At 43.3% G+C, this 13,696-nt stretch overlaps 1 protein-coding gene and 1 long non-coding RNA gene across 10 annotated transcripts in view; one reads left to right on the top strand and one right to left on the bottom strand.

Moving 5' to 3' along the window:
- Positions 1–13,696, top strand: part of ABCC9 (ATP binding cassette subfamily C member 9) — a 125,808-nt gene that overhangs the window by 62,793 nt on the left and 49,319 nt on the right. For all 8 annotated transcript variants that reach the window (XM_060194491.1, XM_060194492.1, XM_060194487.1 and 5 more), the window contains 6 exons: positions 1,258–1,359; positions 2,713–2,797; positions 3,584–3,664; positions 7,904–8,041; positions 8,167–8,292; positions 13,044–13,140. In XM_060194491.1, the coding sequence (XP_060050474.1) occupies positions 1,258–1,359; positions 2,713–2,797; positions 3,584–3,664; positions 7,904–8,041; positions 8,167–8,292; positions 13,044–13,140 (629 nt within the window). The remainder of the gene's footprint in view (positions 1–1,257; positions 1,360–2,712; positions 2,798–3,583; positions 3,665–7,903; positions 8,042–8,166; positions 8,293–13,043; positions 13,141–13,696) is intronic.
- Positions 1–13,696, bottom strand: part of LOC132539423 (uncharacterized) — a 43,675-nt gene that overhangs the window by 12,200 nt on the left and 17,779 nt on the right. The window lies entirely within an intron of this gene.

Raw genomic sequence — 13,696 nt, 5'->3', positions numbered from 1 at the left:
TATGTATTATCATGCCTTCTAAACGCCAGACATGTTTTACGACATGTTTCACTGAGCATTGCTAACAGCTCCTCTTCTTAACTGTACCTTTTAACCTTCATTCCTTAATCAGCATTGCAGACTATGAACTAACTGTGGAAATGTGACTTTCAGGCCTGACCCCATCATCTTTATCTTCAGCTCACATGCATTCTCCCAATTACTGTGAATTAAAGTCTGATATATAGACATCTGGTAGTGTGTACGAGCCAAAAAAAAAAAAAAAAAAAAAAAAGGGAGGAGGTGATCATCTCAGAGTAAACAATTTCAGTGTGTCTTGAGATATGTCATCCTGAACCATGAAGCTATTTCAATATAGAAATGGATTCCTCAAGATACAATTCTGTTTTGAAATATATACATATTATCATCAATTACCTTAAGACATGACACTGCAATTAGGCCACACATGCTTTAGTAGAACCATAACCTTGATTTATAACTCTCCCCTCCCCTTTTTTTTAAAAAATAATGGGCACCTTTAAAATTTATGGTTATGTTGACTACTTTTAAATATTTATATATGGGACTCAGTACTGGCACTACAAATTCACTGCTTTTGGTGGGCTTTTTCTTTTTTCCTTTACTTTCTATAAGAGAGAGAGAAATTGAGAGGGGCTGGGGAGATAGAGGGGAGAGAAAGATAGACACTTGCAGATGTGCTTCATTGCTTGTGAAGCTAGCCCCCACAGGTGGGGAACAGGGACTCGAACCTGAGTCTTTGCGCTTATCCTTGCACATAGCACTATGTGCACTCAACCTGGTATGCCACTGCCAGGCCCCCTATAGAGTGCTTTTATACTTCTTTAGAATTGCAAAAATCAAGATTTGCACAATGGACCAGTGAGGTAGCTTAGCTGGGAAGGTGACCTGGGTTCAAGCCCTTGGTCCTCCACAGGACTGGGGACGACACTCAGGTGCTATGGTTTCCCTCTGTCCCGATCAATGAAATCCCAGTGGTAACATCAGCAGCAATAATAATTATCTTGCTCATGGTGTGACATTTTAATTAGAACCCAATTTCTTTCATTCAGGCAGGATACTTAGCCAGTAATTGGTAAGGGTTGTGGTGGTTACAGTGTTCTCTAGAAATCTTCTGTTTCTGTCACAGAGATGCATTTTGTCCACTTTGATTTTCCTCAGTGTCTGCTAACATCCCCTCCACCTCAACAGTACTCTGGCATCATCTCACGGCTTTTTTTTTCTTGCATTTTCCAGTAGGAACAGATATTCTGTGGCTTATGCAGCTCAAAAGCCGTGGCTCCTCAATGCAACAGTAGAAGAAAACATCACCTTCGGAAGTCCTTTCAACAAACAGAGGTAACCGGGAGCTTTTAACTCGGAGTGAAAGTGAGCAAACTGTAAGATTCCTGAATCATCCTGCTGGGCTCATGACTCCTGGCACCTTTGCTCAGAGACTTCCTCTCCTCTGCCCAGTGCCAAGTCTCCTGAACCATCTCCCTTCTTTCAGAGTGCCCTCACTGGAAATGGTGGTCAGGAGATCTCAATCTGACACTTGGCTGCCTTAGGACTCAGGAAGAAACCACACAGAAAGGGATTTGGGTTTTGTGAGCATGGGAAGCTCAGTCGTAAAAGAAGGCTGAGATGCGTTAACAAGAGTCTTAGAAGCCAAGTGCATGTCACTCTGCATTCTCAGCTCAGCCTGTTTTAGAAAGGGGGCTCTGAACAAGGAGCCACAAGACATTTAGAAGTTTGTTAGGGGGTGGGTGGTGGTACAGCTGGAAAAGTACACATAGTACGAAGTGCAAGGACTTGGGTTCGAGCCCCAGCTCCCCACCTGCAGGGGGATTGCTTCATGAATAGTGAAGCAGGTGCCTGTCTTTTTTTCTCCCCCTCGTAATTTCTCTGTTCTTTAGAAGAAAAAAAAAAGAAAAGGAAGAAATGAAAAAAAGGGCTGCCAGGAGCAGTGGATTCACAGGGTGAGCCCCAGTAATAACCCTGGGGACAAAAAAGAAAAAAAAATCATTTTGTTTGGAATAATTACACGTAGGCAGGAATGACTGGTGGCCTGCACTTGCATGTCACTGTAGAAATGGACAAGAGAAGGTTGACAGAAAACCATTCTGGCACATGAACAGGCCAGTCAGTGCAGGGAGAAGAGTCAAAAGTGAATTAAGTATTTTCGGGTGTGGTGACAACTAAGAAGAGAGATTGCTGGTGTTTTCCTTCGGGGCTCCCAGAGTCCAGCTCCACTCCGCTTCTATCCCATCAGACTTGTGGTCCCAGCCCCCTCACATCAATCTTACTGCCCCATAGGTTTCTCCCCACTTCAGCAAGAGAGTACCCGGAATGTGCTGGAGCCCTTACCAGCCTCTTCCAGCCCCCAGTGTGGAACAAGAACTTCTTCGAGTTGCTGCAGTTCCACAAGCATTTGTCCCTCAGTTTTTACTGGGGGCAAATCAGGACCCCTCATTCTAGAGGGCACTTCCCACATTGTCGCCTCCTCTGCCAAAACTCTGAGAGAGGCCGGCCATTTCTTCCTGCTCATTCTGTGAGCACCTACCAAGAAACACTTGCACTACAAGTTTCTCTCTTGGTTTCCCGCTCCACGTACTGATTGGAGGGACGGAGACTGCTCATGTCTGATAATTTGCTCGTTAAAGGTTGCATTGAGACTTCCCGGATTTGCACTCAAACTCTTTCCTCCCAAAGGTACAAAGCTGTCACAGATGCCTGCTCTCTTCAGCCAGATATTGATTTACTACCATTTGGAGACCAAACCGAAATCGGAGAGAGGGTAAGATGTGTATAGTTCTGTGTTTAGGCATCAAGCATTGAACAGATGTCTTCCTTTAGGTACATCACTCTGGTCTGGTTGATGCTGGGGATTGAACTTGAGACTTCATGCTTGAGGTTCTGATGCCATCCCCCAAGCTTGGACAGATGTCTTAAGATGCATGATTGAATTTATAACCTATTAGTGTCATACAGAAGAAAAAAAAATTTTAAGTAAATTAAAAAGCTGAGGGTTAGGGGCTTTCTCATTCATATCATAGCTGGTGGTACCGTCAGGATTTTTCTGACATGTAATCTTACTGGCAATTCTTTATCACCATAAGTTTCATATTTAAAACGACCATGAACTTCTGTGACTTTGCTCATGTATAAGATGAATATAGCAATGCTCATTGTTATGAGGAATGAAAGGAACAAGAAATCAAAGAAATCACACATACAAGACAGGTACAGAGTGAATTCCATAATTAGGACTTGATTATAAAAACACGTTGCCATAGAATTCCACAGTTCGAGACTCGTTACATCATACTCAGGAGGTCTGTGTCTAGACCGCCCACTTCAGACAAAGACACAGAAGTAGTAACATGCTGGAGCTGCTTGTAGGTTTCAGCATTCACTGAGCGTTTGGGCCAGCAGAGCACTTGTACAGCTCTGCTCTCAGGGTCAACAGAAGAAGATTATCAGGCAGCTCAGAATTGCCTGAGTTCAGTACTATTACTGTAATAATACAAGTATTAACCCGTAGAGCACTTGCACTCTTAACTCACGGCTCTCTCTCCTTCAGGGCATCAACCTAAGCGGGGGTCAGAGACAGAGAATCTGTGTGGCACGAGCCCTGTACCAAAACACCAACATTGTCTTCCTGGTAAGAATAGGGCCTTCCTTCCCTTTGAATTCTACTCCATTTCCCCACTGGACAGATGGGCCTTCAAAGAGACAAGTTCTGAAGTTTTAAGAAAACAGGGAGAAACAAGCCCACAGCACAAATCCCATCTATGCATACGTTTAGGGTCTGAGCAGCTGAAATGTCCAAATAGCTGCTTTGGCAAATTTCTGAATCTTGAGGCTGATCAGTGCAGGAGTGGAGACAGTGGAGTGAGATAAGCTGGCCTGGGAAATGCAGAGTGAGGAGAAATAGGGCATATGCAAAATACCCCCTACCACAGGTATACAGCTCTTCCATAGACTGTGGGGAAGAATAAAGTGTTAGAAATCTTGGTCCTACCTTGAACCTGCCCATTTGTAATCTGGAAGGAAAGAGTTTCAAATCAGTATCTGCTAAAGCCCCATGGATCATTCTGTATATTCTGGATTAAGAGTTTAGTTCTGCCAGTGCATCCACAAATTAGTACCTACATGGTTTATGAATTTTCTCTAGCTTGTTAGAGGTCAAAACGACTCAGCTTACAGGCAGACAATGGATGTCAGAGAACAACAGAGTAGGGGCCAGGCGGTGACATACCTGGTTAACCGCAAACATTAGTGCACAAGGACCGGGTTCAAGTCCCTGGTCCCCATCTGCAGGGCTGCAGGTGTCCCTCTATCCCTCTCCTTCTCTATGTCCCCTCCTCTCAATTTCTGTCTCTATCGAGTAATATATACATATATATATATTTTAAATATATAAGAATACATATATATATATATATATATGTTGTTGGACAGGACAGAGAAAAATCAAAAGAGAAGGGAAGACAGAAGGTTAAAACAGACAGCTGCAAATTATTTTCACAGTGGTTGAGTCCCTGCTAGAAGTAGCTTCTTGAAATTTGGGTTCCTTTAGAGACTGTGGGCCAGGAAATCTGAAGATTGAGGTCCTCTGAGTATGATATACTGTCTTGTTCATCCCACTGCCTCCAATTGTAAAATCATGAAATTGGAAGAAGTCATAGTGCTAATTTATTGCGGACACCCACAATTTGTTCTATAGAGGATTATTATTTTTACCAGAGCACTGCTCAGCTCTGGCTTATGGTGGAACCAGGTATTGAACCCGAGGCTTTGGGGCCTCAGGCATGAGAGTCTCTTTGCATAACCATTATGCTACCTACCCCCGACCACTTCTTTCAGCCCCTGCAGGCCTTTCTCTGAGACAGCCTGCTTCTCTTTAAGATATTTTCTCTGCTAAGTAGGAAAGTTTCCTACTGCTGCTATCTTAAAAATTGCCAATGCTGGCTATTTAAAAAAGGAAAATTTATTGGGTGATACGTTCAACAGCGATCTCACTGAACAAAAGTCCTCCCTTCCCCTCTCTGTCCCATTTTTCCTAATTCTCTTCCAATGACATTTTAGTGAGCATCTTCAGGTCCATCTTCTGTGTAAAGGAAACAGTAGAAAGAAAGGCATTCTTGTCTTGTACAGATAATTACCTGAATGGTTTTCATTTTGCTCTAATTAAATGTTTCACATTAGCCTTTACACAGGATCAAAGTCCAGTGAAAACATCTTAGATACGTATCAAGCATATTCATTTCTTTTTTGTTGTATGTCTTTTTTGAAGTGTTATGGTATCTACAAATATTCTGTGCATTTCACTGAATATATTTCAACGAGTCAGTCCCTCAAGTATATTCATAGCTTGGGTATAGGAGAAAACACTACATCTTGATTATAAACTGTGGCACCAAGACACCCATAATGAAACCACGGCGTAGAAGTGACAGCAACCACTGTGAATGCTCCCTGGGGCCTAGGTCATAGGTGTGGTTCTCAGTCCTTGATATACATCTCAAGTTTCACAGATACTGTTGCTACTACTATTTATAAATGAATATTCTGAGGTTTGAGAGTGGGGGTCATTTGTCTAAGGACACAGACCCAGGAGTCCTGCTGCCAGTCTGTGCTATTAAACACCACTCTCTTCTTGAGAGTTTCCTGGAAGACGCTGAACTCCCAGTATTGGTTTGGTTAGCACAGTGTGTGCCTTGTAGAGGAGCTGGTCAGTTCATTCCCAGGACTTTCCAAAGAGCACTGTTTCTTGTCGGACTTTAGATTTGTATTCCCCTGGGAAATGAGCCTAGATCTACCTGCAGCTGCCATTTTGAACCATATTTCTCTTTTGTCTTTTTGCTGATAACTACTCTAATAGTTATGAGGTGATTCTTCAGTGTAGGGATATCAACTACCTTTTCATGAATTTTACCATTTGTATGTCTCTGGGGAAATGTCTTTTGACAAGTCATATGAGTACATAGTTTTTCAATCAAGTCCTTGTCAAAGGTAAATGGTTCAAAGATTTCCCCCCTCTCCTATGCTGTCTTTACATTGTTTTTGATGGTTCCTTTTGCAAATATATATTTTTTAATATTTTGTTACTAATGGGAAAGATACAGAAAGACCAGAGCACTGCTCAGCTCTGGCTTATGGTGGTGCTGTGGACTGAGCCTGAAACAGCAAAGCCTCAGGCATGAGAGTCTTTTTACATAAACAATAGGCTGTCTTTCCAGTCCTGCAGAAATTATTTATCTGATTTAGTCTGCTTTTTTTTTCTCTTTGGGTATCAAAGCCAAAAAATGCCATTGTCACAGGCAATGTCTAGGAACCTAGAATATTGTGTTTCTGGGAGTCCTACAGTCACTTCCTTGTGTGGTGTGAGACAGTGGTCCCGATCTTTCTTTGCCATATGACTGTGCCGTTTTCCCAACACCATTTAATTTAAGTGGCTAATATTTTTGGAAGAATTCTTGTCTCTTGGTTCATCAAAGATACTGACCTATAATTTGTTGTACTCATACCAGATTTGATCAGGGTAATGCTAGCCTTGTAAAAATGAAATACAGAAGTATCGACTCTTGGGGATGAGAATGAGAAAGATTAGTGTCAGATCTTAAAGTGTTCAGTAGAACGCACCCAGGAAGTCTTGCGATCCTGTACTTGTGTGACTTGCCTTCATTGTTGGAATAGGCTGGAGGGAGGAAGCAAGGAAAATGTCCACCAACTTTCCAGGGATGATTCTAGTCAGCACCTGGAGACATGCTGACTAGAAGCTGGACCCTCAGAAGGCAGCTTGTTTGCAGATGGGTGGTTTATGACCTGCTCCTTCTTCATTGAATCCTTGGAGAACAGCTATGGCGAGTGCTTTTATGCCTGGTCACAGCTGCTGCTTCTGTTGCTTATGACACCATAGACTTGATATTTATTTTGCCTCTAGGGTTATCATGGGCTCGATGCCAGCACAATACACTGTTCTTGAGGCCATTTTTTTTTTCTATTTTATTGGCTAGAGACAGAGAAATTGGGAGGGGAAATAAAGAGGGAAGGAGAAAGATAGACACCTGCTGATCTGCTTCACTGCTTCTGAAGCTTCCTCCCTTGTAGGTGGGGAACCTGGGACTCCTATCCAGATCCTCGCACTTAACATGTTGGTCCATTTGTCGCAATCTTGAGACAGTTTCTGGGAGGTAGGGACACCCTTCCATTGTTTGGCATTGTGCTGGGGCTGGGGGAGTGTGTTTCAGTCAGTGTGGGTATTTTGAGTCACCTAGTATTGGAGCCCCTTAATTGGATTCCTTCAGGGGAAACTGCTCTAATTGTAGCTGTATAATCAGGAAGGGCAAGTTTTGGATTTAAAGATGCTATCTATAAAAATTCAAACTGTAGGGGGCTGGGCAGTAGCATGGCAGGTTAAGTGCGTATGGCACAAAGCACAAGGACCGGCGCAAGGATCCCTGTTCGAGCCCCCAGCTCCCTACCTGCAGGAGGGTTGCTTCACCAGTGGTGAAGCAGGTATACAGGTGTCTATCTTTCTCTCCCCCCTCTCCGTCTCCCTCTCCTCTCTCTATTTCTATCTGTCCTATCCAACAGCAGCAGAGGCAACAAGAAGGGAAAAATGGCCTCCAGGAGCAGTGGATTCATATGTAGTGCAGGCACCAAGCCTCAGGAATATTCTTGGAGGCCAAAAAAAAAAAAAATTCAAACTATTATTTTCAAAGTAACCAAAAAATACAAACTTCATTTTAATTTAGTAGCCTTACTTTCTTAAAATTTAGGATTATGGAGAGTCTGTTTATCACACGCTGGACCAAAGGAGTATGGTGCCCTTAGGAATCGAGTTACATGCAGAGTGTAGAAACGGCTCATCCTGTGTCCATTCTGCTGGTTGCAGGATGACCCATTCTCCGCCCTGGACATTCACTTGAGCGATCACTTAATGCAGGAAGGGATCTTGAAGTTTCTCCAAGATGACAAGAGGACACTAGTTCTGGTGACCCACAAGTTGCAGTATCTAACACATGCAGACTGGGTAAGAGTCACTGACATTTCATTCGTTTCTGTATCAGTCATTGAAATAACATGGGACATGAGGGAATGTTTTGGGAAATGAAGGTGACTCGTGGTAACAGCTGTGCTGACATGGGCTTTCCTTAGATCATAGCCATGAAAGACGGAAGCGTGCTGAGAGAAGGGACTTTAAAGGACATTCAAACCAAAGATGTTGAACTTTATGAGCACTGGAAAACACTGATGAATCGGCAGGACCAAGAATTAGAAAAGGTAATTGGATATGAGCTCAAGAGAGTCAGAAGTACACTGTGGACTGGGTACACATTGAAGAAGCATTATCATTAGATGGTTGTCACTTGCCATCTGAAATGTGCTTATGGTTACAATCTGGTTACTTTATACAATTCTTTTTTTTTGCCTCCAGGGTTATTGCTGGGCTCGGTGCCTGCACCATGAATCCACTGCTCCTGGAGGCTAGTTTTTTCCCCTTTTGTTGCCCAGGTTGTTCTATCGTTTTTGTAGTTAATTGTTTTTATTGCTGTCATTGTTGTTGGATAGGACAGAGAGAAATGGAGAGAGAAGGGGAAGATGGGGAGAGAAAGACACCTGCAGACCTGCTTCACCTGTGAAGCGATTCCCCTGTAGGTGGGATCCATATGCCAGTCCCTGTGCTTTGCGCCACGTGCGCTTAACCTGCTGCGCTACTGCCTGACTCCCACTTTATACAATTCTAATGGCAGCTTTTGCACGGTGTGCTGACAGGTGTTTTTTTTTCCCCTTGGGGGCGGTATTTTAATTTAAAGCATACTGCTGTTGTATTTCTGTTTACAATTTAAGCTCTTTCTGGAAGCTATCTGGAGATATTTTCACTCACCACCTACAGATCAAGAGAAGGAAGTTCACCTGGGAGGGTCTTAAAGAGTGAAGGAAGATGGGAAAACTATCAATATTTATTTCTATAGTTTTTTTTTTAAAGAGTTATTGATGAGAGAAAGCATCACTGTGGTAGTTGTAATGTCAGGGATTGAACTCACAACCTCATGCTTGAGAATCTAACACTTGACCCACTGAACCACATCTCAGTTTGTATTTGCTTAGTTCTTTAAATGTTTAGTTTTTTTTTGTGTTTTTTTTTTTGTCATTAGGGTTATTGCTTAGGTTTGATGCCTGCATTAGAACTCTGCTGTTCCCAGCAATCTTTTTGTTTTGTCTCTATTAGAAAAGGAAAAAAAAAATCAGAGAGGGAGAGAGAGCAGGAGACACCTCTAGTACTTGGGAAGCTTTACCCCTACAGATGGGGACTAGGAGCTTTAGCCGAGACTCCTTTGCACATGGTAATGTGTGCCCTCTACCTGGGGCACCACCACTTGACCCCTCAAGGGCTCTTATTTTTTTATATAAAAAGGAAACACTTACAGAAATCATAGGATAAGAGGGGTATAATTCCACACAATTCCCACCCCCAGAACTCTGTATCCCATCCCCTCCCCTGATAGCTTTCCTATTCTTTATCCCTCTGGGAGTATGGACCCAAGGTCATTATAGGATGCAAAAGGTTTAAGGTAATTGGCTTCTGTAATTGCTTCCCCACTGAACACGGGCATTGGCAGGTCAATTCATACTCCTAGCATGTCTGTCTTTCCCTAGTGGAGTGGGGCTCCAGGACACATTGGTGGGGTTGTCCGCTCAGGGAAATCCGCTTGGCATCATGTTAGCATGTGGTGGCTGAAAAAAGAGTTAACATATAGAGCAAACAAATGATTGACTAATCATGAACCTAAAGGCTGCAATAGTTCAGATGAAGAGTTGGGGGGGGGGTGTTTCTGTTTTGTAGATAGTTAGTAGGCCTATTTTAGTTATATTCCAAAGGGCCCATGACTATGTTTCCATGCTCTCCTTCAGTTCTTATAAGACCAAAGATACAGGCAAGGAAACCAGCAGCTTACTGTTAGAGATGAAAAAATGAACACTCAGAGCTGTTACATACCTTGCCTACGGTAACTTCAGGATGGAACAGGTGGTGTTGCTTGGCCTAAAACTTAAGTTTACTTGAGTGTTATCCTAGTGTGTTACTTTCTAAGATACAAACAGAACTAACGTTGAGTAAAATCATGGCAAAGTTGAAAAGCTCATTGAAAGAACAACCACTTGAGGTTGAGAGGTGAAATTTTAAATTATTAAATCTTCTCCCCACCCCCCTTGAGTGAGATAAAAATATCCAGAATTTGGTACATGTGGCCAGGAATGGATATTATATTATATCAGCAAGTTTCAGAAAGTATCTTGAAATTAGAATGTAATTTCTTACAAAGGAATTAAAGGACCTTATGCTTAAGTAGATGGAGGATAAAAAAAAAATAGATGATCTTGGAGTGATTCTGTCTATAGATCTGCCAAAGGTCTCAGAAGCAAAGAGCATAAGGGAGAGAAAGATGTAGATAGAGGCCTTTGCATAGAAGAGGATAAATTGGGTTTCTGGCGGTAGCACAGTGGGTTAAGCACACATGGCGTGAAGCGCACAGACTGGTGTAAGGATCCTGGTTTGAGCCCCTGGCTCCCCACCTGCAGGGGAGTTGTTTCACAGGTGGTGAAGCAGGTCTGAAGTGTCTATCTTTCTATCTCTTCCCCTCCTTTTTCCATTTCTCTCTGTCCTATCCAACAATAATAATAACTACAACAATAAAACAACAAGGGCAACAACAGGGAATAAATAAATAAAAAATTTTTTTAAAAAAAGGATAAGTCACAGGACCATTGAAATGAGGATATCAGTCACACCATGTACAGTGACAAGCTACGATCATCAAGTGCCCACTTAGGAATTACACCGTGAGAAGCCTGATGATAAACTTACTGGGGATTGCTCCAAATGACATTTTTTTCACTGTTCTAGATGCCAGGGACAAAAGAATATGATGTAAGCTTAAGGAATGGGACCACTTATGGTTTACTTAGGAAAGATGATCTGGAGGTGGGGGGTGGGGTGGGAAGCCAAACAGAGAGCTGTTGGCTCAGTTTTGTAGGGATACAACTGAATGAGCCAGAAAGAAAATTCATTAGGCTGTACTTAGAAACAATCACTTGAGATAGCAGAGCTCTGAGATCCAAGACTTCACAGGGCCGCAAGGCAGCTAAGACGCCAAGGCAGAGAGTGGGCAGGGTGATCTGGTTAGGAAAGGCCAGGTTGCACCACACTCCTGTCCAGTCCTCACCTGAGGGCCAAGAACAATGTGTTGCCTCCCAAGGTCTCATACCTTGAGGGCAGAGGACACAGAGCAAAGGACAAGCCCCAGCACAGAGGTGTCTGTCTCCAAGGGTGAGTCAGCACAGACCAGAAGAGAGAAAAAGAAGCCCATAGCCCATACATAGAACATTCCTGTGGTGGGCCTTTATCACAGCTGTGGGTTTAGGGATTCAGAGGTGGACAGGAAAGAATACTAGCAGGATAGCATCAACGATTTTCGCTCAGTTAAGTATTATTTACAGTTCTAGCTTGCAGCACACCAACCTCTACCTTCATTATGTCAATAAGGAAAGTTACCTTTGATAGTTCTCCAAGCCTCCAAGGCCATGGCTTGACCCAACCAGTAATAGACATTGTGTTTACTGGGTAGATGGATCTAAGTTTGTATTCAACCTAACATCAACACACTTTGCACTGTTTAAGTTGTAATGAGCTAAATCTTTTTGTTTTTTGTTTTGTTTTTCGAGCCTCCAAGATGTAAAATCTTTTGCTCATGTACCATAGAGACTCAAACATGAATCAAATCTAGTTCTCACTATTGCAGGCTCATTAAACTTTACTGCAATGTACATGTAGGACTGGGTTCTCTACAGTTTTGTATTTTATTTAATAGTCTGCGCAAGTGTCTTCATATTTTTAGGCAGGGCTAAAAACATTGTGAAATCATCTTTGGGGGAAATATTCACGAGACTTTTTTTTGTCTTTACCAAGTTTTGACCAAGACTCTAGAAACAGAACTTTGCAAAATGACAAGTCGAATTTATATAAATCTGATGGGGCCAAAGAAAACTTGCAACAAACCTGAATCACTACTTAGAGATTAATCACCAAAGGTTTATTGATGCAATCATTGGACCCATTTTTTTTTCTATCATCATATACAGGAAGCCTTCATTGTAGCAGCTTCCAAAGGTTTGTGGGCCAGTTGTTTGGAGCTGGGAATGCATTTCCCCACAGAAAGAAGGGAGATGGCCAGTATCCCAGACTGTGCTGCCCTGGGTAGTGGGGTAACTGATTTTCCCCCAGGGTACAGGCTGGACTGGTACTCCTCCATCTCCTTCTCTAGTTCTCAAGTCAGTTGGGAGTAGGAAAAATACACTAGGTGGTTCTTCCTTTCTTCAAGGCAGGAGAAGTCAGGAGCAAGTCTTATAATAACAGTTTTTGTCTTTGTAATCCTTACCTTCTGTTTCTGTGAGTTTCCCCCCCTCCTGGGACTTTGTCCTAAATGTAGACACTCCTAAATACCCTCATTTCCTTTTGCTTTGAAAGGACTGACCTTCCAAAGCTGAGATGCTAAGGACACCTATTCCAACTGTTTGATTCACAGGGCACCTGGCTGAGTGCACGTGACAATGCGCAGCGACCCAGGTTCAAGTACCTGGTCCCCACCTACAGGGGGAAATATTTGTAATCTTTTGAATTATATGCACTACTAAAGGAAGATGCTTATTGACAGTTAGACCAAAGGTAGCCTTTAGTTAGGCCACAGGGAACCTCTCAAAAATGTAAAATAAAACAAGGAGCAGGATGGCACCAGGCTTTGTAGCTCGGGGAGGTGAAGCTCTGCCAGCAGGTCTGCTCTGGCCTCTGGAGGAGCTGTTCCTGTCTGCCCAAGGCCTGCATTTCTGAACCCTGAAGTCTGGCCTGGAGTTGTAGCCACTGTGCCCACAGCTCCTGAGCACAGCCCTGCCTGGCGAGCTCTCTGATGATGGATAGTGGTAAGTGAGAGCCTGTATGGCTGTGAGCTCTTTGAGTGACTTTTCTCTGTTTATGGCAGGATATGGAAGCTGACCAAACCACATTAGAGAGGAAAACGCTCCGGAGGGCCATGTATTCGAGAGAAGCTAAAGCCCAACTGGAGGATGAAGATGAAGGTACAGTCTCCTTGTTTTAGATGTGACACAGGACAGGGGCAACAGGAAGGAAATGCAGGGTCTCTTTGGAATTATCTGTGTCAAGAAGGAAGGACAAGCCACTTCGCAGGGGGCAGGTGGTCAAGCAAAACTCCAGGGAAAACACCTGGAGCGAGAAACGTGCATGCCCTCACTGGAAGTACCTGGATAGGCTTTCCAGAGTGTCAGGTCAGAGTGGACCTGCGAGAGAGAAAGAAAAGACAGACAGGAGGCTGGGCAGTAGCACACCAGGTTAAGCACACAGTGTGAAGCGCAAGGACTAACATAAGAATCCCAGTTTGAGCCCCCAGTTCCCCACCTGCAGCGGGGGAAGGGGGTGGTGTTTGCTTCACAAGCGGTGAAGCAGGTCTGCAGGTGTCTTTCTCTCCCCCCTCTGTCTTCCGAACCTCCTCTTTTGATTTCTCTCTGTTCTATCCAACACAGCAATGGGGAAAAAAGATGGCCATCAGGAGCAGAAGATTTATAGTGCAGGTACTGAGCCCAGGCAAAAAACCTGGAGGCAAAAAGAAAAGACAGG

The sequence above is a fragment of the Erinaceus europaeus genome, chromosome 7, assembly GCF_950295315.1.
Source record: "Erinaceus europaeus chromosome 7, mEriEur2.1, whole genome shotgun sequence".
Lineage (NCBI taxonomy): Eukaryota > Metazoa > Chordata > Mammalia > Eulipotyphla > Erinaceidae > Erinaceus > Erinaceus europaeus.
Note: the sequence above shows the minus strand (reverse complement) of the source record. Positions and strands in the feature narration are given on the sequence as shown.